Source organism: Crocodylus siamensis, chromosome 9 (genome assembly GCF_052110815.1).
Source record: "Crocodylus siamensis isolate JL-2025a chromosome 9, ASM5211081v1, whole genome shotgun sequence".
Taxonomy (NCBI): domain Eukaryota; kingdom Metazoa; phylum Chordata; order Crocodylia; family Crocodylidae; genus Crocodylus; species Crocodylus siamensis.
The window spans coordinates 50,148,468-50,170,845 of NC_143403.1; the positions used below are offsets into that span (position 1 = coordinate 50,148,468).

The 22,378-nt window shown below is 52.3% G+C and overlaps 1 protein-coding gene across 1 annotated transcript in view; it reads left to right on the plus strand.

Annotated features, from left to right (window-relative positions):
• The first annotated feature begins 3,963 nt into the window (after nucleotides 1-3,963).
• Nucleotides 3,964-22,378, plus strand: part of DTX1 (deltex E3 ubiquitin ligase 1) — an 88,421-nt gene continuing 70,006 nt past the window's right edge. The window contains exons 1-2 of the mRNA XM_090062858.1: nucleotides 3,964-4,071; nucleotides 5,087-6,580. Coding sequence (XP_089918984.1) covers nucleotides 6,322-6,580 — 259 coding nt within the window. The 5' untranslated portion in view covers nucleotides 3,964-4,071; nucleotides 5,087-6,321. The remainder of the gene's footprint in view (nucleotides 4,072-5,086; nucleotides 6,581-22,378) is intronic.

Genomic DNA, 22,378 nt, shown 5'->3' on the forward strand with positions numbered 1-22,378 from the left:
TAAAGTGACCATGATGTCAGTGATATCAGCAGGATTTGATGGCACAATGCCTCCCAAGATCCAGCCCAAAGGATGCACTTCAAGGGCACTTTCTTTCTTCCTTTTTATACATCCTAAGGAACCACATAACCTTCATTAGAGAAGAAATGAAAACTTTCTTTAACATCGGGTTCTTTCCCTTTTCCTTTGCTCTCTCTGGATGGATAAAAACAAGGTCTTGTTTATTTGTTTTGTGAGCTGGGTTTTTGTTTCTGCTTGTTTTCCAGCTCCATGCTGTGGGGCACACCCACCAGGTCTCCTGGCTTTGCTGGAGCAGTGGGAGGTAGAAAGGCTGTCTAGCATGAGCTCCTGACCCCTCCATGGAAAGGGTCATTGTGCTGAGTCCTTTACTCAGGACTTTCACTAGGCCTTTGGATTAAATAGGGGCCATTCCAAATCTATCTTGAAGTCTCTCCCCTCTCAATGCCTCCACTTTCATAGTGTTCAAGGCCAGAAAGGGCCAAGAGAACTCACCTCCTGCATGTCACTAACCAGCAAGTCTCACCCAAAGTCCTACATCAATTCCAGACAGTTACAGTAAAGCATCTTGGGAGATTAACCTGTGAGACACAGGCAAAAAATGAGAGAGACTGGCATGCCATCACTATTCAAGCCCGCTGCAATGCCAGGAAATTGAGATATACCCCAGTGATCTAGCAAGGGGCCATGGCCCATGCTGCAGACTCAGGATTCTCCCTTCTCCCTAAATATCACTTCACAGGACTGTTGCATCCCCCCAGTGTCCCATATTCAGCTGTGACCAATCTTGGTTGCATCTGAAGAAGCAAACCAAGCCACCAAACACATAAAAAAAGTATAACATACATCCAGGGCATTAGGAAAAAAATCCTTCCTGACCCCCTCAGATTGAAACCCGGAAGCATGAATGTTGATACCAATTGTTGTCTTAACGCAGAGCTGCCAGCCAGTGTTGTAGGCAAGATGAAGACAATGCTAGAAACAGCCTCATTGCATTGCTTTTCTGCCACCAAAGAGCCTCCTGGCCTAGAGAAAATCTGGATGTGGAATCTAAACAATCAAGCAGAAATAAAAATGACAGTGCTTGTAGACAGGATTTCTCAGTCCCAGAGAAGCAGCAAACTGCACACACAACCCCCTTTATGTCATCCTTAACCCATTCACGTTGACATCAGTCCCCACCTCTGCCTCAACCATTTCTCTCTCTTTGTGATCCCCTCCGGTCTCTGTTTATGCATGTCCTTCCTCAGGGTTAGGTGAAGCCCTATAGCACAGCTATACCAGTGATTCTTAACCAGGGTGCCTTGGCACAATGGGGTGCCTTGTGACCCTTTCAAGGATGCTGCAGGGTGCCACACTATGTTAGCACTGTGAGGTGTGCAAAAATGGTTCAGGCAGCAAACTCAGAGAAATAGAAATCCACAGTGTTAACAACATTCTGCCCTGCTGTGGTCTTTCTGAGTTCTTGACAACAGAAGAATGGCTCTATTATGTTTCCATAGTCAAAACATGAGCAAAAACTAAGAGCCGGCAATTTCTGAGTGGTACCTTGAGTCAAATGAGGTTGAGAACCACTGATCTATATAACCTTTGCATTGCCATGTGGGCATCTGAAAGGAAGGCCACAAACTCAGCTGGGGCTGCCTGCAGCAAGCCTGCTTCCAAGCCAAGACTGGGTTGCCAGGTCGCGATGCTTGACTCTGAGTTCAACATCCCCATGGCCTCCCCCAAGATCTTAGTTAATGCTGCTCTGGGGTTGCCCAGCAGGTGGCACTGCAAAGCCACAGGTGGTTAACTCCAGGCAGTGGCTGGCCCTGCTCCCTATGTCCTTCCACCACGGCTGCCCTGGGCATCTCCATGGAGTAAAGTGGTGCTGCTCTGGACAGACACCCACGTCCACGGGGCCCAGCTGTGGCCCGAAGCCTCTGCTGAGTGGGAAAGTGACAAGGTCCTTCCCCTCCTCATTGCAACAACAAGTGCTTCCCTGAGTGGGAGGAAGCAGAGGCTGCTTCCCTCCTGACTGATCTATGCATTGGAAGGGCGAGAGGCTGCTACCTTGAGCTCAATGGCTGGGCTGCCTTTCAAGCAGCATGGCAGTGCAAGCTCCTGGCTGGACACTAGATCCCCTCTATTTCCTTTTGATGCAGTAGTTCCCAGCCCTTGGACAAGGGATTTCCTCTGCTTGACGTGTCCTCTGCATTCCCCCAGCCTCTCCCCTTCTACAGCCCTTGAGTTGGGATGGATGGGCACAAATCTGCTGTAGCTGGTTTGGCTTCTATGAGTTGCAGTGGCCATCACCTTGTGGCAGGTGGGTGTTAGTGGCTCTGTTGGAGCCAAAGAGTTGGCAGGCTGAAATGAGACCAAATCCACATTGTGACCCAAAGCTCACACCCAGCCCTGATGCTGGAGAATTGGCTGGTACATAGACATTTGGGTGTTCAAACAAGGCCTTAAGCCATAGTGGGTCAACGTGAATATCAGAGGGGTAGTTAGGCATGTTACTCTGCAGTTTGGCAGAAGGCAGGTTACATCTGCACCTTATAAACTAACCAAATCATTGATGTGTAGCATAAGCCTCATAAGCAAAAGGCTCAGTTCATCAGCTGTTGTGAATATCATCATTACCATTCCCACAGCAGGGCACTGGGCTGGAACTGCAGACCTGGGTTCTAATCCTTGCTTGGCTGGGTGGCTTGGGAAGGCACTTTCCCTCTTTCTGTTTCCCTCCCACCCTCTGACTCATCTAGTCATACCACAAGGGCTGCACTCACTGTGCGCCCATGCAGCCCTCAGAATATCCAAGCCCTGTCCCAAACCCATGCAGTTCACTGAACTAGCACGGCGTGGCTAAGGCATGACGTTATCTACCATAAAGGATACTGGCGCTGGCATCAAATTGGGTTGTCAAGGGCTCCCTTAGCCTGCTGGCGGGTGCACCCTGACTGCTGGGTCAAAGGTAGCCCTGTGGAGCCTTAGCCACTCTGCCACTGCCCTCACATCCTCCTTGGCACGTTAAGGGTATGACTGCGTTGCAGTCCCAGCAGAGCTGAGTAGAGCAATGCCCACTGGCCCCCTCTCACACGTGTCAAACCTGGGAATGCAACAGTGCAGCCACTCTGGGAACATGGGCCCATGTCTGCTCTCCAGCCTGCTGACTCAAGCAACCCTGGGCAGCACCAGCAGCGTGGTTGAACTGCTGCATCTCCAGGCTTGGTGTGTGAGAGCAGGAGCGGGTGGGTGGGTTGGCAGGGCAGCCCTGGGCACGCAGCGTAGAAATATCTGCAGTGGCTACCGTACCATCAAAGCAGTGACAAGCTTGTGGCTGGTTTTTATGCTTTTCTTCAGCATGTGTAGGACTATTTCCAGAGTCCTTCTTTTCTCTCTCCCTCCTGTTCGGCCTGGAAATCACGGACCATTACTGTTGTTAGGGATTAGGATTGCTTGTACCCCTGGGGACTCCTGCTTTGTGGAATCTGGACTTCCCCCCCCCAAAGCCCCAGCTGAGGGAGCCAGGCGACTGTGGGAGACCCCCGCCCGGTCCCCTGAAGTAGGTTTCTCGTCCTGCTGCAGACAGCGTGGAGCTTGGGTGCGGACTTCTGGGGGAGCACGAGGAAACCCCGGAGAGGAAATGCAGAGCAGAGAGGAGACCGGTCACTAGCCCAGGCCCAGGGAGAAACCCGCGCCAGCGCTGCCGGCCTGCGCGCGCTTCTCAGGAGGATGCCTCCAGAGCAGGGCGCCAGGCCCAGGCCACCTTCACGACTTCGGCGTGGGAGGCTCCTCGTCCTGAGGGGCTGGCAGTGCGGGCCCGTGCCTCAGTTTCCCTGCCCGCGTGCACGTGGCGCCGGAGCCAGGCAGGCCCCCGTGGCCGCGGCGGGGGCGCACCGCGCGGCCGAGCTGTCGGGCCCCGGCCGCGTACGCGCGCGGGGCGGGGGCGCGCGGGGCGGTGCGCGCACTCGCTGCCCGCGCCGCGGCCCCTCCCCCGCCCCGGCCCGCCCCGCCCCGCGCGGAGCAGCGCCGCGACCGCCGCCGCCGCCGCCGCCGGAGCCGAGCCAGGTAGGTGCCGCCGGCCCGGGGCCGCCGCGGGATGCTCGGGGGCCGCGGGCCCTGCCCGCCCCGAGGCGGCAGCGGAGGAGCCTGGTGGGCAGGCGAGGAGCGGGCTCCTGGGGGAGGCGGCTCAGCCGTGGCACCGCTGCCTCGACGCGGGCACCCGGCGGCAGCTTGTCCGGGGGCTCCAGCGCCGGGGTCGCCCCGGGCCCGCGGGGGCAGGGGCTGGGGCCCAGCCGCTCAGAGCCCGCAGGCTGGGGGCCTTGCTGGGTGCCCTGCGCCCTCGCACCCTGGCATGGGCCGCGGAGGCCCTGGCGGTGCAGCGCAGTCGCTGGGGGCGCCGCACCCCCTGCCCCCCGGTCTCCACCTCCCTGCAGGAGCTCTGGGGGGCCTGGGGCTGGGGAGCTGCCGTGGGCACTGCCTGTGACCTCATTTGGGGACCACGACCCCCTAGACAGGTGGGAGATGCCATGGTGAGCGCCGGCAGGCAGGGAGCTGTGCCTGCAGTGTGGGTCATAAATCAGAGCTGGGCTGGCGCTGGCACAGAGCTCCGTTCCCTCGCTCCAGCGGGCCGCATTGGGTGCAGGGAGTGTGGGCGAGTCGGTGCGAGGGGCGCGCTGCTCCGCTGCATCGTGACCCCGCCGGATAAGCATGGGGGCACCGCGTGCCAGCCCGCCCACTGGCAGGTCAGCAAGGGGCTCGGGGCACACATTCTTCATTCATATGTCCCCCTGTTCCCATGTGCCCACTGTGCTGGTGGCTGGGGGGCAGTCTCCAGCGAGTGGTGATACAGAGGCAGGTTGGGGGTACCAGAAGTAGCTGGTGCAGTGTGAATGCCCGGGCAGATGGGTGAGATGGACAAGGAGGGCAGAGGGAAGGAAATGGCACAGGGAGCCTGGCTGAGTCCCTAGGTAGGACAGTGCAGGCTCAGACAGAAGTGGGGCACAGAGCACTGATGTGGGTAGTGGGTGTCTGATGTCCTCCACAAGGAGTCTGGCCACTGATGAATGCTCTCCCCTTTCAGCTGGTACCCCCCTCTTTTGTCCTCTGGAAGCCAGCAGACTGAATCCTCCCCACGCGACCAAGACGGGGACCAGACCGGTGCTGCGGAGCCACCCATGACATAGACGGAGGAGCAGGACGTGCGGAGACAGAGGGGGTCCCTGCTGCAGTTGCAGCTCCTTGAGAGCCCTTCCTTACCCCGTCCTCCCTGCAGCCCTGTCCAGAGAAGGACGCTGATGCCACACACGCCAGCCATGGGATGCACAGCTTTGCCCAGGGGGCTATGCCTGCCCTGGGGATAGACTTAGGTGGCGTTGCTTGCAGCCAGAGCCAGCTGTGTCCTGAGGGGATGGAGCTCTGATCCCATCCCAGCAGCCTGGCCTGCAGGAGAGGAAGTGGCCTACTGGAGTGAGGGGTCTGTGTGGCCTCTTGTGTCTGAGCCAGGGAACCTGTTGGCATCAGGCAGGGAGGGGGGGTGCAGGCAGAGCAGCTGGACTTTGATTGCCCCTGTTATGGATTGCTCTGGCCCCACACAGCCCTGCCGAGGGGACAGAGGCAGGAGCCTCCTGAGATGCACGGGCTTGGCTGGCTGCTCCGGCCTCTGCAGAGGCCCTCATTACTCATGCTGCTGAAGTCCAGAGCCTGCAGCGGGGCTGCTGGGCTATGGTGAGAGCAGACAGGGCTGGGTGTAACCAGTGGTAGGGAGGGAAGAAGAGAGAGGCAGAAGGAGAAAATGGATGTTCCCAGGGTGGGGGTACTCCATTGCCCCTGAGAGTTTTCCCTTGGCTGGAGACCAGAGTGTGTACGTGTGTGTGAGGAAGAGAGGCCTGGATCATCTTCCCCACTGCTCCAACCAGCCGTGCAAGGTCTTTGTGGGGCTGCAGGATTGGGGAGCAGATAAGGTGCTTGCTTTAACCTGATTCCACGTGCAGCTGAGAGACTAGACAGTGTCTGTGTCTGCAGGCAGCAGCACACCGGTCCCCCATGCTTGCAGCAGCAGCCGTTTCCCCAGGGCACAGCACATCACAAGAATAACGCTACGGGTTCCTCAGGACACTGTTTTCTGAAGGACTGGGAAGCCAGAGGTTGAGAGTTGATCCAGGCAAGTTTGGAGGTGCCCCCTCCTCCCACCCTCCCCCCAGCCTCTTCAGTAAAGGGGACAGGACCTGGGAAGATGTTCTTTTGCTGAGATCCCCCCAGCTGCTCTCCCGACACCCCTCTGGTTTCCCTGGCTCCCTGCTCTGCTGCGCCCTCACCATGTCCCGGCAAAACTCAGGGGCGCTGATCTCGGTGAATGGGCTGGGCTTCCCACCCCAGAACCTGGCCCGCGTGGTGGTGTGGGAATGGTTGAATGAACATGGGCGCTGGCGGCCCTACACGGCTGCTGTCTGCCACCACATCGAGAACGTGCTGAAGGAGGATGCCCGTGGCAGCGTGGTGCTGGGGCAGGTGGATGCCCAGCTGGCCCCCTACATCATCGACTTGCAGTCCATGCACCAGTTCCGCCAGGACACAGGTAGGAAAGAGCTTGGTGAAGGTTGCGTGTTCGGGTTGGAGGTGTCTGAGAGAAGGACCCATGTGTGCTTAGGTGTCTCAGGAGGGGCAGGGGGGGCGAAGCTGCCACTGGAGTTGGGTGTTATGGCTTGGCAGGACCGTTGCTAACTCTGTGTAGGCTTAGCATTCTTGCTGACTTGTTGGCCAAAGACATCCATGAGGATGACCCTGACTTAGGTGTGGTCTCTTGCGGAAATCACCCCTGTGCAGGAGCAAAACCCAGCTAGGAGACTTCCTCAAACATCCTTCTGCTGGCCTCAGATGTGGAGACAGAGTAGCTCACAGGGACACCAGGGGTCCTCTAGTCTGTGCCCAGGGTCTGTAAGGAACAGTCGCACCTGAGCATGCATTCCCCTTCCCCCACGGCACTCGGGCATATTCAGAGATGCGGGTGTCCGAAAAACAGACACAACACCTCTCTGTCTGGCTGCCTAGTCACCTGATATGCATCTCGGTCGCTCTTTTGATCTGTCTGTCTCTGCCTGCCATGCACACTTCTGTTGTCTGCTTCACAGTGTGGAGATAGGAAAAATTTCTATTTTTCCTGCCTGTGTGCACACTCTTACTCTGTGGGACATGTGAACTAACTTGCTGTAACAGCCTTCAAGGAAAGGGGCAGGTTACCATGGTTTAATTTACCCCCATACTGTGAGGTAACAGCATGAACAAAGGCAGTTACCATGGGCACCTTACACACAATGTAGGCCCTGGCCCTTTTAGTGAATGGAAAATTGTTGAAATATCCATACCTCCAGTCACATATCTGAGCACCCAACAAGTCTCCTTTCCACTGTATAATAGTCTCACATGATCTCCTTTCCTGTCTTCTTCCTTTGAGGTTACTAGGAGAGGTTTTCCCTGCCTTCCTTTCTCCTGCTTTTCATTTTTCCTTTCCTTTCTTTAGCACTTGGATGGTATTTTGTATCCTGTGAGGCCCTGTGGATGCCAGGTGTGGGCTGAGGTTTGGTGGTAGGACTCCCAGCCCACGGGCATGGGTGAGAATGGGCCCCCAGGGCGTGGTGGGGGCTGTCCTGAGCTCTGGCACTGGCTACAGGCATGACCACAGCATGAAATGCATGGTGTTCTCAAACAGAGGGAAGGTTGGGGTGAAAGAGGTGGGCAGGCTGCCCGCAGCAAGGAGGCAGGTATAGGAAGGATTGGCCATCGGGGTTCAGATCCTTAGCGGGGATGCAGCAAAATCCAGGTCTTACTGAGGGGCAAAACCCAAAATAAGGGAGACCTCAGGGTCAATTGAGGGAGCTAAAATGAGGTGGAATCAGTTCCTTCCATATGGTACGGTCCTGCCCTCTGGCTGCTATGCGTCCTCTAGAGCCAGCCCTGTCCAAAGGAACAGAGACAGGGTTTTACTTCCTGGCTCTGCCACAGACTTTTCCTGTGGTCTAGGGCAAGTCCCTTCCTCACCTCAGTTTCTACCCAGCTCTGTAAGATGCGGGCTCGGCTATACACCCACCAGGAAGGGCCTTTAGGGAAAGGACGGGTGAGATAACTAGGAAGTATCACGTGTCACTGGTTCTGCATGGGGTTATATGCAGGGGAAGTTAGGTCTGGATGAGGGATGCACCAGACAAGCAAGCAGGGCATTCACAGGGACATCTGCAACCTGGAGATGGCACATGATCTTCTGGGCTGGCAGGGTTCGGGGAGAAGGGTCTGTTCGCATCCAAGGACAGTCTCAGTTCGTGTCTGGCATTGGAGGGTATTACCAGCATGAAGAGTTGGCATGTAATACAGAGTTGCTCTCATAGACTCTTCTCCGCACTCCCAAAACGTGCCTTAGTCAATGATGCACTGGATTGTCCTCCCCACCCCTAGTTGCATGCAGGCCCCTGGCTACAGGCCCCTCTTTAGGCTGGGTTGGGAACATCCCTTGCCCATGATCCTGTCTCTACCATGGCCAAGACTAGGGTTAAGGATGATGACATGGGACTCTTTTTGGTTAATTTGCTTGGGCTGGTGTTGCATTTAACCCTTTGCACAGAGCTGTGAGTGTCTGCCCTGGCTGGGATGGGGAAATACTGTAGTGTCTTTGGTTGTTTCATTGCTGTGATCACCCTTTAGAGTAGCTAATTCCTCTCCTTGTCCCCTCCTCCTTCCCATGCCCGTTTGGTTGCTGCTCCCTTGCACTGTGGACACTCTTCTACTAACAGCTTCCTGGCCTTGACAGCGAGGGTCAGTGCATGACAGCAAGGGCCTGGCCCTGTGTCAATGTTCGCACAACTAGGCACATCCATCAGTGTCCCCTGGGAATGTAGGGGAGTGCAGACAGTGTCTAGCACTCAAGTGGGCATATTCTGTCCAGACCTATCCTGGAAGACTAGTGACCCCATTATTGCTGGATGCTTCCAGAATATCTGGTTACACCTGATGTACCTGGCTCTTGCTGGAGCATTTGGAAGCAGGTTGGGTGGGAGCTCACTTGGATGCACCTGTATCTTCAGCAGCACAGCAGGTGCGTTCCAGCTGGGTGTGCCAGGAGCAGTCAGCAGCATCCATATGATTACTATAAACCACATGCCAGAGCTCTGAGGGAGCTGAAAACACATATGTTACTGTGTCTAGGCTCCAACTTCCACTCTTGAATCTTTTTGATTTTTATGTTGTCAGATGTTCTGCAGGATTTTCTGCTCGCAGTGTTGGTGCTGCGTGGATCTGCCATGTGCAGTTCATTTGTAGGATGACAGGCATACATAGTGTCTTAACAGCATGGGGTCCCTGTCCGTGATTGGGAGATCTAGGCATTTCCACAATACCAATACATAACAAAAGTACCAATAGCATCTTTCTATATTTATATGTTTCATACACAGCCTGGACACATTCTAGGCTCTATACAGGGATCAAAACCACAGTGACGACAAATATCCTTAATTGGCATAGAAATTAATACAGTAAAAGCTGTGTTAACCGGCATTTTACTAACCGAAATACTCTATTAGCCAAAATTTCCAATATCCCCCAATACAAATCCTTACTTTAGCAACCGGAATCTATCTTTGCTGTGTCTATCTGGCATGTGCATGTTCATCAAATATTTGCAGTACAAGTATGTCATTATCTTCCGTATAACCCTCAATTAACCAGAATTGTTAGATAGCCAGCACCCTCCTTACCCCACTCATGCCAGATAACAAAGCTTTTACTGTAACTAATTCACTCTGAGCTCTAATACAGCTAAATCTGCTAGTAAGATAACCTAATAAGCCCACTCTCAGCAGCATGCAACTACCCCGGTTTACAGTTGATCAGTGGGAATACTTATTAAACCAGCATGTTCTGCACGTGAGGAACTCACTGTCACAAGGTAACACTGAAGGCAGGAGCCTGGTAGGATGCAGAGGATGGAGGCATTTGAAGGACTGAGTTCTGATAGAGGCAAGGGGTGAGGGTCTCTTGCCCTCTGGGACTTTCCCTTGCCTGTTTAGCACAGCAGACAACACGCATTATTTGCTTGCACCAGAGAGGCCACCATATGCTTCAGCAGGGGAAATTGAGGTTGGCAATTAGGAGGAACTTCCTCTGCTGCATCTGGTGCTGCCCACTGTCTGAGATGCACCAGTGTGCTGGTTCAGTCTGGCCACCCCCATGTTACCAGCCCCTTTTATAATAAACCCACTCAAATCAATTGCATGGCAGAGCCAATCACCTGCAAGATCCATCACCCTGATCCTCCCACGCAGCACAGCTCAGCATTGGCCTGCCCTAATCTGACACCCACTCATGAATGGTGGATTGGACCATTCATGAATACACACATCTGACACAAACGTACACAGTCTCTAAACTGCACATGTGTTGTCACCTAAGATGGATATGCATGTGTACTGAGTGACCGATTGATGTGGATTCATAAAATAATGTGACAGGTGCCCACCCCGTGTTCTACGTGTTCTGTATTTCACTGTAAAATTAGCAATGTTAGACTGAAACCCAGTACCACCAATCAACGCTGATTCAGATAGATTCCAGGAGATGGCCCCAAACTGCCAATCATCAGTGAGAAAAAGGTTTGTTTTGAAAAAATGCTGATTTGCAGGAATGGAAAAGCTCTGTGGGAATACCCTGGGCCCCACAGGGTGGCTGCCATACGCTGCCTGCCTGTTACTTGGACAAACTGCCTTGCCCTGTCAGTACGTGGCTGGCTTGTGAGCTGGGCATCTAGTTTCGGCTGATTTGGGCTCGGATACAAATATATACAGAGAAAATCTGGGGAAGCGGCTTTCTAATGTTTCCAGTCCTTGGGAAATTTTTGGTTTCCAACTTTTTGTTCCAAGTTGATACAATAAAAATGGTTAAAAGTCGGAGTTTCCTGCAATTGGAATAATTATATGTCTCATGTACACCTAGCAAGGAAGGGCAGTCCTGCTGTCAAGGCTCTGGGCTGGGACTCTGGCGATGTGGGTTTGCTCTGACTCAGAAATCTGTCCCCTCAGGTTGCCATGTGACTTCTGAGTATGGTCACCCTTTCTTTGGTCCAGTTAGATTACAAACTCACCAGACTCTTAGTCTGTTTGCCTGCAGCACCTAGCACAGTGATTCACAAACTAGGGCTTGTGGGCAGCATGTTACCCATGAGTCGCTCTGAGATTGCTCATGGGTACAGAGAATTATGAAGGTAGAAGAGTGGCTGACAGGGAAGAGACATCATGTTGCCTGCAGTGTATTACTTGATCAGTATTGTTGCTCAGGGGCCAGTAGAGGTTGGGAAATCACTGACCTAGATACTTGAATCACAGGACCCTTTATTTCCTATTGCCCCTGCCTTTTCTCCACATGCTTGGACACACAGCTGGGGTTTGCAGCACATCTGGAAAGCTGCATATGGTTGATAGCTCTTCCCACTCATAGCGTTAGTCCCATGTCCTGCACCAGCAGAGAGGCTTGTAACACACAGCACTGCACAACATCCAACAAGAAAGCAACCTGATGAGCAACTGCTACCTGCCGTGCTCCAGCTGAAACGGGAGGTGTCTGCAACCTTGGAAAGCAGCTGGGTACTGATGGAGGCAAGGGCTGAGGGTCTGCTGTCCTCTGGGACTTCTCCTTGCCTGTTTAGTTCAGCAGAGACCAAGTGCTATTTGTTAGCAACAGAGAGGCCACCGTATACTTCAGCAGGGGAAATTTAGGTTGGCGATTGGGAGGAACTTTCTGACTACGAGACTGATCAAGCATTAGAACAAGCTACCTGGAAAACTGGAATCTGCATTCTTGAAAGTTTCTGAGAGCAGGGTGGACAGACACTTGGCTGGGGTGGTTTGGTCAGGGACGGTCGTGCCTTGAGCAGGGGGCTGGACTACATGATCTTGTGAGGTCCCTTCTGTGGTCAGGAGCTGCTCCTCCCATACTGGTGGCAGTTCTGCTGCTGTTCTTGCATCCAGGTTCCAGCCCCAGGCTCAGCTGGGAATGGAGCACTTGGCTGTTGGCTAGTTCTTGGGCACAGGAGTGCCAAGGCCTATCTGGTGGTCACAGCATTACTCACTCTGTCCCGCAGGCAGACCTAGAGCCAGGGCTAGCTCCAGTCACCAGACCTCTCTGTGGCCCTGGAGGCCTTTGGTGTGGTAAGTTGTTGTGGTTGTTGGTTTACCCCAACCAACAATTCCTATTTATCTCACCGGAAAACTCCAGAGGCCCGCAAAGCTCAGGATGGTGTGTGTTGTGTCCTAGGTAGCTAGGAGATGCCTGGATTGAGGCCCAGAGGCTCCATAGTGGAACTTTACTGATCACCTCTGCACTGCGGAGCAAACAGGGAGCAAACACGCAGCGCAGAGTCCGGCTCCCACCAGGCCCAGGGCTCATAGCAAAACCTGGTGTGGAGTCTCTGCCTTTGGTCTGGTGCTTTAGTTGGTCCAAGCTCCCATTCAGGAGTGTCAGCAAGGGAAGGGATGCCCCAGTTTACCTTGGCTCCTGCTGCAAAGCACCAAGTGAGAGAAGCTACGGTAACCTGGGTCAGCAGAGGAGCTGGCCCAGGCTAAAACCCTGATCCTCCAGAAAAGATAGATAAGCTGGTGTCCAGAGAGGTGGTGTTGTATGCATGTGAGGGGATATTCTTGTTAGCCCAGGGCAGCCTCAAGCCCAGAGAAGGGGAAACAAAACTTCTTTGTGTGAGGATGTAACAGAGCTGTTTTTTGGGGGGGCAGATTCTTCTTAACTGCTTTACCCATTTGTACCAGGGACTGGGCCAGCTGCTGCTCCCACCCCGTGTGCATCTCTTAGCAATACTGCCCTGCCAGAGAAGCCCAGTGCAGGCCAGGCCCATTGTGAGCAAGGGCTCAGTTTCTGCCCCACCCTTTACACTTGGTGGTGTTGAGGCAAGCAGGTGCTGAAAGTGCTGGGAATGCATCTGGCTCTGGCTCTGGGATCACTGAACTTGTGTGGTTAACACCCAAGAGCTGGCATCACAGCAGGTAAGTCCCCCACCTTACTGCTGAAGCCAGGGGTGGGGAAAGGGAAGGGAAGATGACTGTAGGGTCCAGGAATTGGGTCATACAACATAGTGAGTTCCATTAGGAAGCTCACTGCTATTTAAAGGGATATGACCCAGTTCCTACATGCTGCAGTTGGGGAAAGAGTAAAGGTAGGGAGGGGGATGGTGGGATGTATGGGGTGGGAAAGACCAGGATGCAAGGGGCAGAGGAAAGGAGGAGAACTGTAGCTTTAAAGATCAAAGGCTTGGGAATGTGCCAGGAAGAAATGCAAGCACTATCTGAGAATCCCTTCTCCCCCTGCTGCCCCCCATCCTGCACCAGTCGCCTGCCCTGGGCTGAGGGCTCCCCACACGCCTGTGGTTAACACTCTGGCCAGGGGAGCTGCTGATGCTCTGCGCTGCACCTGCTTTCCCACAGCTGCCTGTTTGCACGAAAGGGAAGAAATACATCTGTGGCACTTGGCCTGGTTACAGAGTAGTCACAAGCTTGTGGGACCCAGCGCCAGCCAGACAGCCAGGGCTGGAGGTGAGGAGCAGGACAGGGCAAAGCGGCAGCTGTCCTGATCTTACGCCTCACTCACGCATTGTGTGTGTATATGTGGGTGGGAGATATACACTTGCACACAACATTGAACACATGCACATACACACACATGCATAGATAACAGGGAGATCTTGTTCACACCCAGAGAAAATACCAGCAATGGTGCTCGCATACAAAAGCATCATAGGATCTTATGCTCTTATGGGGTCCCAAGTGAACACCGCCCTCATCACAAATGACAGGATCCCCAGAGCTAAGGGAGGTCACAGAAGATGCAGGGACACAGCACATGGAGCCCTGTCACCTTGTGACACTAGGTCCCTAGCACTGGACAGACTCCCTAGAGAGAAGCAGGTGTGCAGTATGCAAGGCCCAAACACCACAGCCATACAGGACGGGTCACAAAAGTGGGCAGGGTGGCACCAGGCATTGGCAAATTAGTGCATCTCTGGAGGTGTTTCCCTGGTGGGATGATGCAGCTGCCCTTCCCTACTCGGTCCCTGAGTGACCCTAGCGGTAGCTGTGCTACCCCAGTGGGTCTCCTTTGCTGTGCTCCAACTGCCTTCAGGGGCACCATTTCACCTCTTCCAATTTCAGGAACAAATCTTGACTCCTGTGAGTGCTGCCCTGACTATCCTCGGACCTGGAATTCATGCTGTCACCATGTCCCACCTGTTGCAGGGTTCTTGTGTCGCATGCTTGGCTTAGCATGCATAGGGTTGGCAGGACACATGCCATCCCATTTCCCAGGCTCCTTTCCCTGCACTTTCCAGATCAGTAGATTCCCAGTGTGTCTGGTATTTGAAGATGCAGGGGAGAGTCCTCTAGAAGCTGGGAATCCCCCTGCATGGTTGCAGCACTTCCATCTTCCCACCCCATATCTGATGGTGAAAGCCAGCCTATCTGCTGCAGTGTGTGTGTGGGGAGGCTGTCTGTTTGCTCAGCTGCAGACTAGCGCTCACCTTTAACCCTCTTTGTTTGTAGTGTTCTTTGCCAAACAGATCAGGGTCTCTTTGAAGCCACATGTTCCTCATTAGGTTCAGTGCAGTCAAAGGCTGGGACAGCAAGGGCAATGGAGTCCAGACTCCTCTGCTGGGGAAGTGCGAGAGCAAGTGGGGGACACATCTGCAGAGCCTGTAACTCCCATCTAGTATTGCAGCACTTAGGGAAGGGATGGGCAGGGTGGGAAGTTGACCCCTGAACCTTTCAGCTCTGAGGTGCTTGTACAATCTTGAACTGGCTGACATGTGCAATCAGTGAATCAGTGTCCTGGGCTCTGCTTGGCCCAAAGGACCACATTGCACAGTAGTTTCCCCAAGTGAGCTGGAACATACTTGTGAGCTTGGGGCAATCCCAGTGGCACATGGCTGCACAGGCCAATCTGCTCTACGTGGTCAAAAATGCCTGCCAGGACTTCTGTGCCCTTCCTTTGTTGACTGTGGGTGGTCCAAGCCAGTAGCATGTTTTTGCTTTTCCACCCTTTATCCCTAGCCAGCTTTTCTACTGGACATAACTGGCACTGACCCCCAACTACACTAGTGTGGTTTTGGGATCACCAAGATGATAGCCATGTTCTCCAGGCCCTAATTCAGTCATAACACATGCTTCAAACCTTTAGCCACACACCCAGCTTGTTGTGGGCCTGGGGCTTGATACCAGAGAGAATGCCAGGATCCAGGGGTTAGGTCCAGAGTTATGGGGTGGGGGTCACAAGCCAGGAGTTAGGGGTTCAAAAGTAGGAAGAAGGGGTCTGATTTGGGCAAGGTTTCAGGCTGGGGCACAGCTAGCCACAGAGGAGCTATGAGCTGTTGAATAGTTAAGGAATACTGTGAGGGCAGCCATGCCTACACAGGTAATAGAAGGCAGCTGGGTGGGGGGGTAGTTATTTCTGCTGCCCTAACACAGCCTCTTGCTCTGTTCCCTTTAACCTGCATTATGCCAGTGTGCTGGGCACACATTAGCAGCATGTCAGCACTGTCACAGCTGTTGTATGTCCATCTCATTCCCAACCAGCCTCAGACCTGTACCCATGCTCCCTGCTGCTGTGCCCCTAGACTCCCCAGCCTTTCTGATCTTCCAGGACTTTGGATGCTGTCCCACCCCAGGGTGCCATGGAGGAAGTTGCAGTCTGTCTGGGTCCCCTGGTATCTCATGTGCACAGGGCACTGATGTGTGAGACCATGACAATCTGTCAGAACATAACATGACAGGTGCATGGGAGGGGACTGATGAGGAATCCAACCCCAGATCCCCTTGCAGAGCTGGCTTGCAAGGCAGCAACCTGTGTACACAGTGTGATCTATCAACTGCACTATGAAAGAGGGTAGATTCCCATCTATCACTTATATTGGTCCTGGGGGATCTCAGTAGATCTGTGTGGCACCTGCATGCCAGTCTTTTCGTGTGCAGCAGGAGGTAGCCATGGAGCCCTCAGAGAGAGGCAAGCAAATATCTTTGAAATCAGCTAGATCACCCAGTTTCTCTGTTTTCCACAGCCAGGGTGGGTCTTCATCTTCATGTGCCGGTGAGAGACCTGCCTTTGACAAGGCAGAATCCCCCACTGCACTCTCGCACGCTCCGGGTAAGCTGCCATATTCTTTAGAAATTCCAGGATGCTGGTGACCCTAGCTCATTGCCAAAGCTGTGCTCCTTTGCTGTGTGACTCTGAGGAGTAGGGGAGCTCTGGCTGCTACACTCTGGGGACTGCTCTCTCAAGTGGTGGCTCCAGTTAGAGTTTTGGTGGCAGCCTTGTTACCCCTCATCACCCATGATCCTGAATCCAGGAGATACTCCAAATTGTCTGTTTGTACATGGCTAGGGCTGCGGGGCTGCTGGGTAAAGTTTTGGTGCTGCTATTTTAGAGCCCACTACCATCTGGCCTGGGACTCCAGAGCAGCTGTCTCTGCTTGGATCCTTGGTCTGGAAGAGCAGTTCTGTTCCAGGAACAGCTGCAATCGATGTAGGGAAGGGCAGCTAGGTTGACATAGGTTCTACCTTTGTCTTAATGTGCTCATGCTTCTGAGTGTTGGAACCTGCATTCAGGTATGGCCACCAGCTCTGCTGGCTTTTCTGGGGGTGCATGCACAGATCCTCCATTGCTGTTGAGTGTAATGCAACACAGCCCTCAAAAATAGGTACTGCAGTACAGAAGCAGGGAAAGTTGGAAGCCTGCCTAGCACAGCATGGCAGTGGGACCTCCCCCACCTGCACTGGGTTTGGTTCTTTTAGAAGGGTACTTCTAGATTCTGCTAGAGCACTGATCTGGTAGCTGTTGTGGCTTGTCCTATGATCCTGTGAACAATGCTGTTCTGCAACTCAGCAAAATGGTCCATCATGATGTCCCCACCCTTCCTGGATGGAGTCCTCCTGCCCACAAGAGCCAGGTTTCCAGGGAAAGAACTGGAGATGAGTCAGGGCAAGAGGCAAGAAGCTAGGAACATCAAAGACATGGGATCCCATCATGCAGAAACAACCAAGCCCAAGTATCCTTCTGTCTACTGTGGCCATTGATCTGTTTGCAGGTTACAGAGAGAGAAAGGCTCATTATCATCCATGCTGCCTGATAGAGTAATGAGGACAGGGATTCAGGGACCCGCAGAGACATGTGGCAGCCCATGACAGGGCTGGGTTGATGGGGCTTCCATCTCTTCTTGTCCTGGAGCAGCAGTATGTAAAAGCAGAATTACAGTAGTTCAGGCTTTTAGCACTTGGGAGAGGTAGATGGGGCTTAACTGTGGCTCTCCTTATGATGCCTGGATGGCGACCCTGTCTTCAGGCATAAGTGAGTACTGTATTTTCCAGTGTACATGATGCAGTTGTTTTCCTCTGAAAAAGAGAGTCTGAACTGAAGGTGTGTCACATACACAGAAGCTAGCTACACAATTAAAAAAAGCCAAGATCACCATACCCAGCGTTGACCACAATTCTATCAGCTTTATGTTAAAAATCTTTTTTCCAATCAATTTGTAACTATGTGGGGGCTATGCATCTTTTACACAGGTGCAATTCATGCATTGGAAAATATGGCATGACTTGGACAACCTGTCCATGGCCTAAGTCCCAGGGGATTTAGCCTTCTTTTTTCGAAAAGGGCCTCAGAGGAGGGTTAGAGCGACTCTTGCTTCACTGGGAGGGGCAGGGAAACCTGGACTCTTGAAGACTTGAGGCTGGCATGAGAGACATTGGCAGAACTGCATGGGGGACCTAGGACAGGTAGGATGTCTGTGTGTGTGTACAGGCCTGAATGTGACTGGTTACTGCCGGTCAGACAAGAGCATCAGCCTAGTTGTGTGGAGGCTGACGAATGGAATAGCGTTAGGAGAACTGCAGAAAGAAAGACTGGAGAGTACCTGCTTGTCCTTTATATAACCCTAGTGGTGTCATCAGATTCTGCTTCACCTGGAGAGGGACCTGGTAATGCATAAAACTCCCTATATAAGTTTATGCAATATAGAAACAAGGAGAAAATACCATTAGGGCACCTACAACGTGAGGGCAAAGCAGCTAGATTCTTCTTTGGTCTATACCATCTGGAGGTATCAGATGAAAGGCACAGCTATGACAGATCTATCATGCGTGTGTCTCATATCACAGAAATATGATCCAGGGCCTGGCTTCCAAAGCCTTTCAGCCCTTACAGATCCCATACAACCCATGCAGGAGGCCTTCTGCCTGTATTTGCTTCTGATTATGAGTGACTGGGCATCCTGAATCTGCGGGAGCACCTGCAGAAGCCGCTGATGGTGGCAGCCCTGTCAGGAGGGGCACCAGCCCTGCTGAAAGCATCAGTGTTGGTTGTCAGGGGGGGCACGTGCCGTGCACCTCCTACCAGTCACCTATGCTTCTGCTACATAGAGTATATTTGTGTAGGCTGTTCACTGAGAGATGTGCCTGTAGTAAGATAGCATCATGTGGCATTGTACCCTTAGATAACATCACATGGTATTTACCCTTGGAGAGAGACCCAGGGGCATCGAGTAAGTAAAGGTTAGTTTTGAAGTCCTTCTAAGCCCCAGTCCCAAGTGGGGTGTAACTGTTGGTCAGTTTATTTGCACTCTACATGTCAGGCTTACAACTGGGACATAGGTGGTCCCCAGGCTACGCCAGGAATGAGCAAGGCAGTCTACAGCAGAAGGGTCAACAGACAGAAAGTGGGAACAAGGATGAAGCTAGGAATTTCAGGAAGCAGGACCCAGGGAACAGGAAACCAGGGACAACAAGCAGGCCTAGGACAATAGGACCAGAATCAGGGGTTTACCAGAAGCCAGGTAGCTGAGGTCAAAGCCAGGTATCCATGCAGTTGCCAGGTTGTCAAGATAAGGTCATGATCAAGGTACTGGTTAATTAAGACCGGGAAGTCAAACACCTAACAGTGTTTTAGTGATTCAGGCTTTCCAAGAAGTGGAAGGGTTTTATAGCCCTCCTATCAGGGGCCTGTGGCTCTTACTGTTCCACCTAGGTCACCTGGTCCCACATTGGGAACCTCGTGGGAGGGCCAAGGCTGAGGTGGTCTGACATTCAGTCTGGTGCTGTGGCTTATTAGCCTATGAGTGTGGAAGATCCAGGTCCAAGTCCCAGAGGTTTGGATACTATAGGGGACTAAGCAGTGAACAGCTGCTTTGAAAATGCCCCGACAAGCCAGGAAAATTGCATTTGTGCTCATGTTTGCTTCCTTCTGACAGATAAGAAGGCCTGAAATGATGGATGGTAGAACTGAGTCCTTATCCCCCTGTGATGATAAAGGATTTACAAACTAGCCAGGGGGATTAGCAGCTGTGGTTCTGCAGCTTCTATTTCAAAGCATGCTTTTCTGGTCAGGCTTATGGGACCACTGGTGAACCCCAGCTGATCATTGGAGAAGTGGTGCCTGGTGAAGGATAAGGTGCAGCAAACATCTGAGCTGCTAGTCCTTAATTCAGCAACTCACTGTGCATTGAGCTGCCTCTGAGCCATTCAGTATGAACAATCCAGGCTCTACCACAGTCAATTTGTCCCCTCTGTTGCCTGTTAATTGCCTCAGAATTTCAGGTGTCTTCTTTCCTGGAGGACTCGGTAGATGGCTGGGAAACTAGTTGGCTTGTGAGCTCCTTCTTACCAAAAGAATGAAAGTTGAGTCATCAAGATGGGAAAGAGATTTTCGTTCAATCTGTCTGAAAAACTCTCTGTGGTTTTGTTGTTTTTATTTTTGTGCACATCTGTTTTATTCAAATGCCTGGGACACAATTGTGAGAAGGGACCTTTGGTTAAAGTCACAAAGTTTTCAGCAGTGACTACGGCCTTGTGGTGGGGACTCCGCTGTTTGACAGACCTGCTTGAGAAGTCCTGAGATGGGGCCTGGTTTTCAGAAAATGCTAACTGTCCACTATCTGAAAACCAGGCCTCTAGAAATCATCTTAAGTTGAATCACTCAGAGTGACCGGCAGTTCCTGAAACTCTTGCCTTGTCTCCTGGGGATGCTTCCCTTTCAGAGTAAAAATCCACAACTCACCCACCAGCAGAACAGACAGCTGGGGTGAGTACTTAGGAGTGCCTAGCTCAGTGCTGTGTTGACATTGCTAGGTCATGCTTCTTGCTCAGTGTCAACATGGTGAACTCCAAAAGGAAACAGTCTGCTAAGAAAAGGAAGGGGAAAAAAAGATTTGATATTCCCAATATTTCTAGGGAGCATCAAAGAAGAGGAGAGTCTTTCAAGCATTTTTTTTGGTCCATCAGAAACAACAAAAAAAGGCACAGTGTCTGTTTCCCCCCATCCCCAGTCTAGGTCAAAGGCAGTGATGGACACTGAAAATGTCATCACTAGTATCCAGAGAGCTGAGTATTAAAGATGAGAGATCTAGGATGAATCCACAGGTCCAAGAAGGAGTCATTTACAAATCCAGTTATTATTGATTAAAATGAATGAATGCAAGTAACCTAGTCTACAGCACTTGTCTCCAAAGCACTTTGCAAACACTACAGTAGAGTCTCTGCTGGTGTCATTGCCTGGAGCTCCAACAATTTCTGCCAGCAGAATTTGGCCCCTGGAAGTAATTCTCCCACTCCTTTTTATTTCTCCCCCATGACTGTACTAGTGGGAAAATGGAGTTGCAGGCCCAGGGAAGTGACTCCCCCAAGACCTCGGAAACAGTCAGTGTCAGAGCTGGAATTAGACTCAAAAGCTCCTGGCTTCAAGTCCTGCACTCAGATGCTGGGGCACATGGCTCACTCCATCAGGTCACGGCAGATTATAAAAGGAAACAGGCCTTTATGGGGAAAGTCTCCCCTCAGACTGAGAGGAGAAAGTGCAGGGAATTTAAGGGGCCAACCTTCTGCATAGCCAATGCCTACATTACTGTGCCTACTCCCTCGTGGTCACAGTGTGATGATGGCAGTGAGTCCTTAGCACAGAAAGTTTTAGGATTACTCTATAGGAAATGCTTGTCGTCCTTCCTTCCCCGGAGGCATTGTCTACAGCCCATCAGCCATGGTGGCGCTTTGGAGGTTCTGTGAGTGTAGCATGGGGCCTCAAGGGCCATATAGTCCAACCCCCTGCATGGAGGCAGGTTTTCTGTACCTAACCCACCCAGAGACCTGCTTATTCATCCTTTTCTTGAAAACTTCCAGGGAAGGCAGTTCTGCAGCTTCATGAGGCAGCTTGTTCCAATGTCTAGCCACTCTGATATTTAGGAAGTTATTCCTGAGATTTGAGTGAATCTGCTTTCTTTCTCATTAAACCCATTGCTTCTTGTCCTACCCTCAGAGACCAGGGACAAAACTTGTTTGCCACCCTTTTATGGCAACTTTTTAAATATTTGGCAGCTGTTATAAGACCACCCAGATATGACCTTTTCTCTTCAGACTAAATGTTCTCTGCACCTTCAGGCTTTTCTCCTGTGGCTTGTTTTCTAAAGCCAAGATTATCTTCATTTCTCTACTTTAGAACATCTCCAACATTGTCCAAATCCTTCTTAAAATGTGGTGCTCAAATCAGGGCCAGTCCAAGGGTAATTGGCACCCTAGGCAAACTGTATACCTTGGTGCCCCCACTACCTCCAATACAGAGGAAAATAAGAAGTCTAGAATGAACTTTTATCTCTAAGATCTTTTCAGAGGTCTTTCTCCCCTTACTGAACCAAAGGTCTTAGAGCAAGGTGAACCCATAGCTGCATTGGCGATGCGTAGCAGGTGCGTGTGTGTGCATGTGCATCCTCTGAGTGTGGCGGTGCACCCCCTATGAAAAGGCGCTGCCAACGCTTGGCAGCGCCTGTGGGCGGTCGCCACTCACCACCCCCTCCTCCTTGCCGCTGCTCTCACTCCAGTGTGTCATTACCAGAAGTGACAATTTTTGCCTGACCTGGCCACAGAAAACAGTTTATAGCTGTAACAAAACACAAGCGCATGCCTGCAAACAGCTTAAAAAAATGAGCAATTGGGTGAAAATCTGACCCCTCATTGCAGGAGGTGTCAGATAAAGACATTTCAAAATGTAGAGTCTTCTGTAACTTGTGTCTGCAGAGCTCCCAACCTGTCCCTGCTTTCAGACTGGGAGGAGGGAAAGGAAGCAGGGGGGAGTTCAGTCTGGGTTTTTTTCAGCCCCTCCTGGAGGATGGGGCGGGTGGACTGAAGCCCCCATGAGGTGGTGAGGTGGGCAATGCTCTAGTTCACCCATCCTGCACTGGCTGGGGAGCCCTCCACTGCTTTTCCCTGTCCTGTTCTGAAAACATCACGCAGTGGTGGAGGGAATCTAGGTTCCCCTCCCCCTGGAACCAACAGTGAACGTCTGTTTGCTCTGGGGC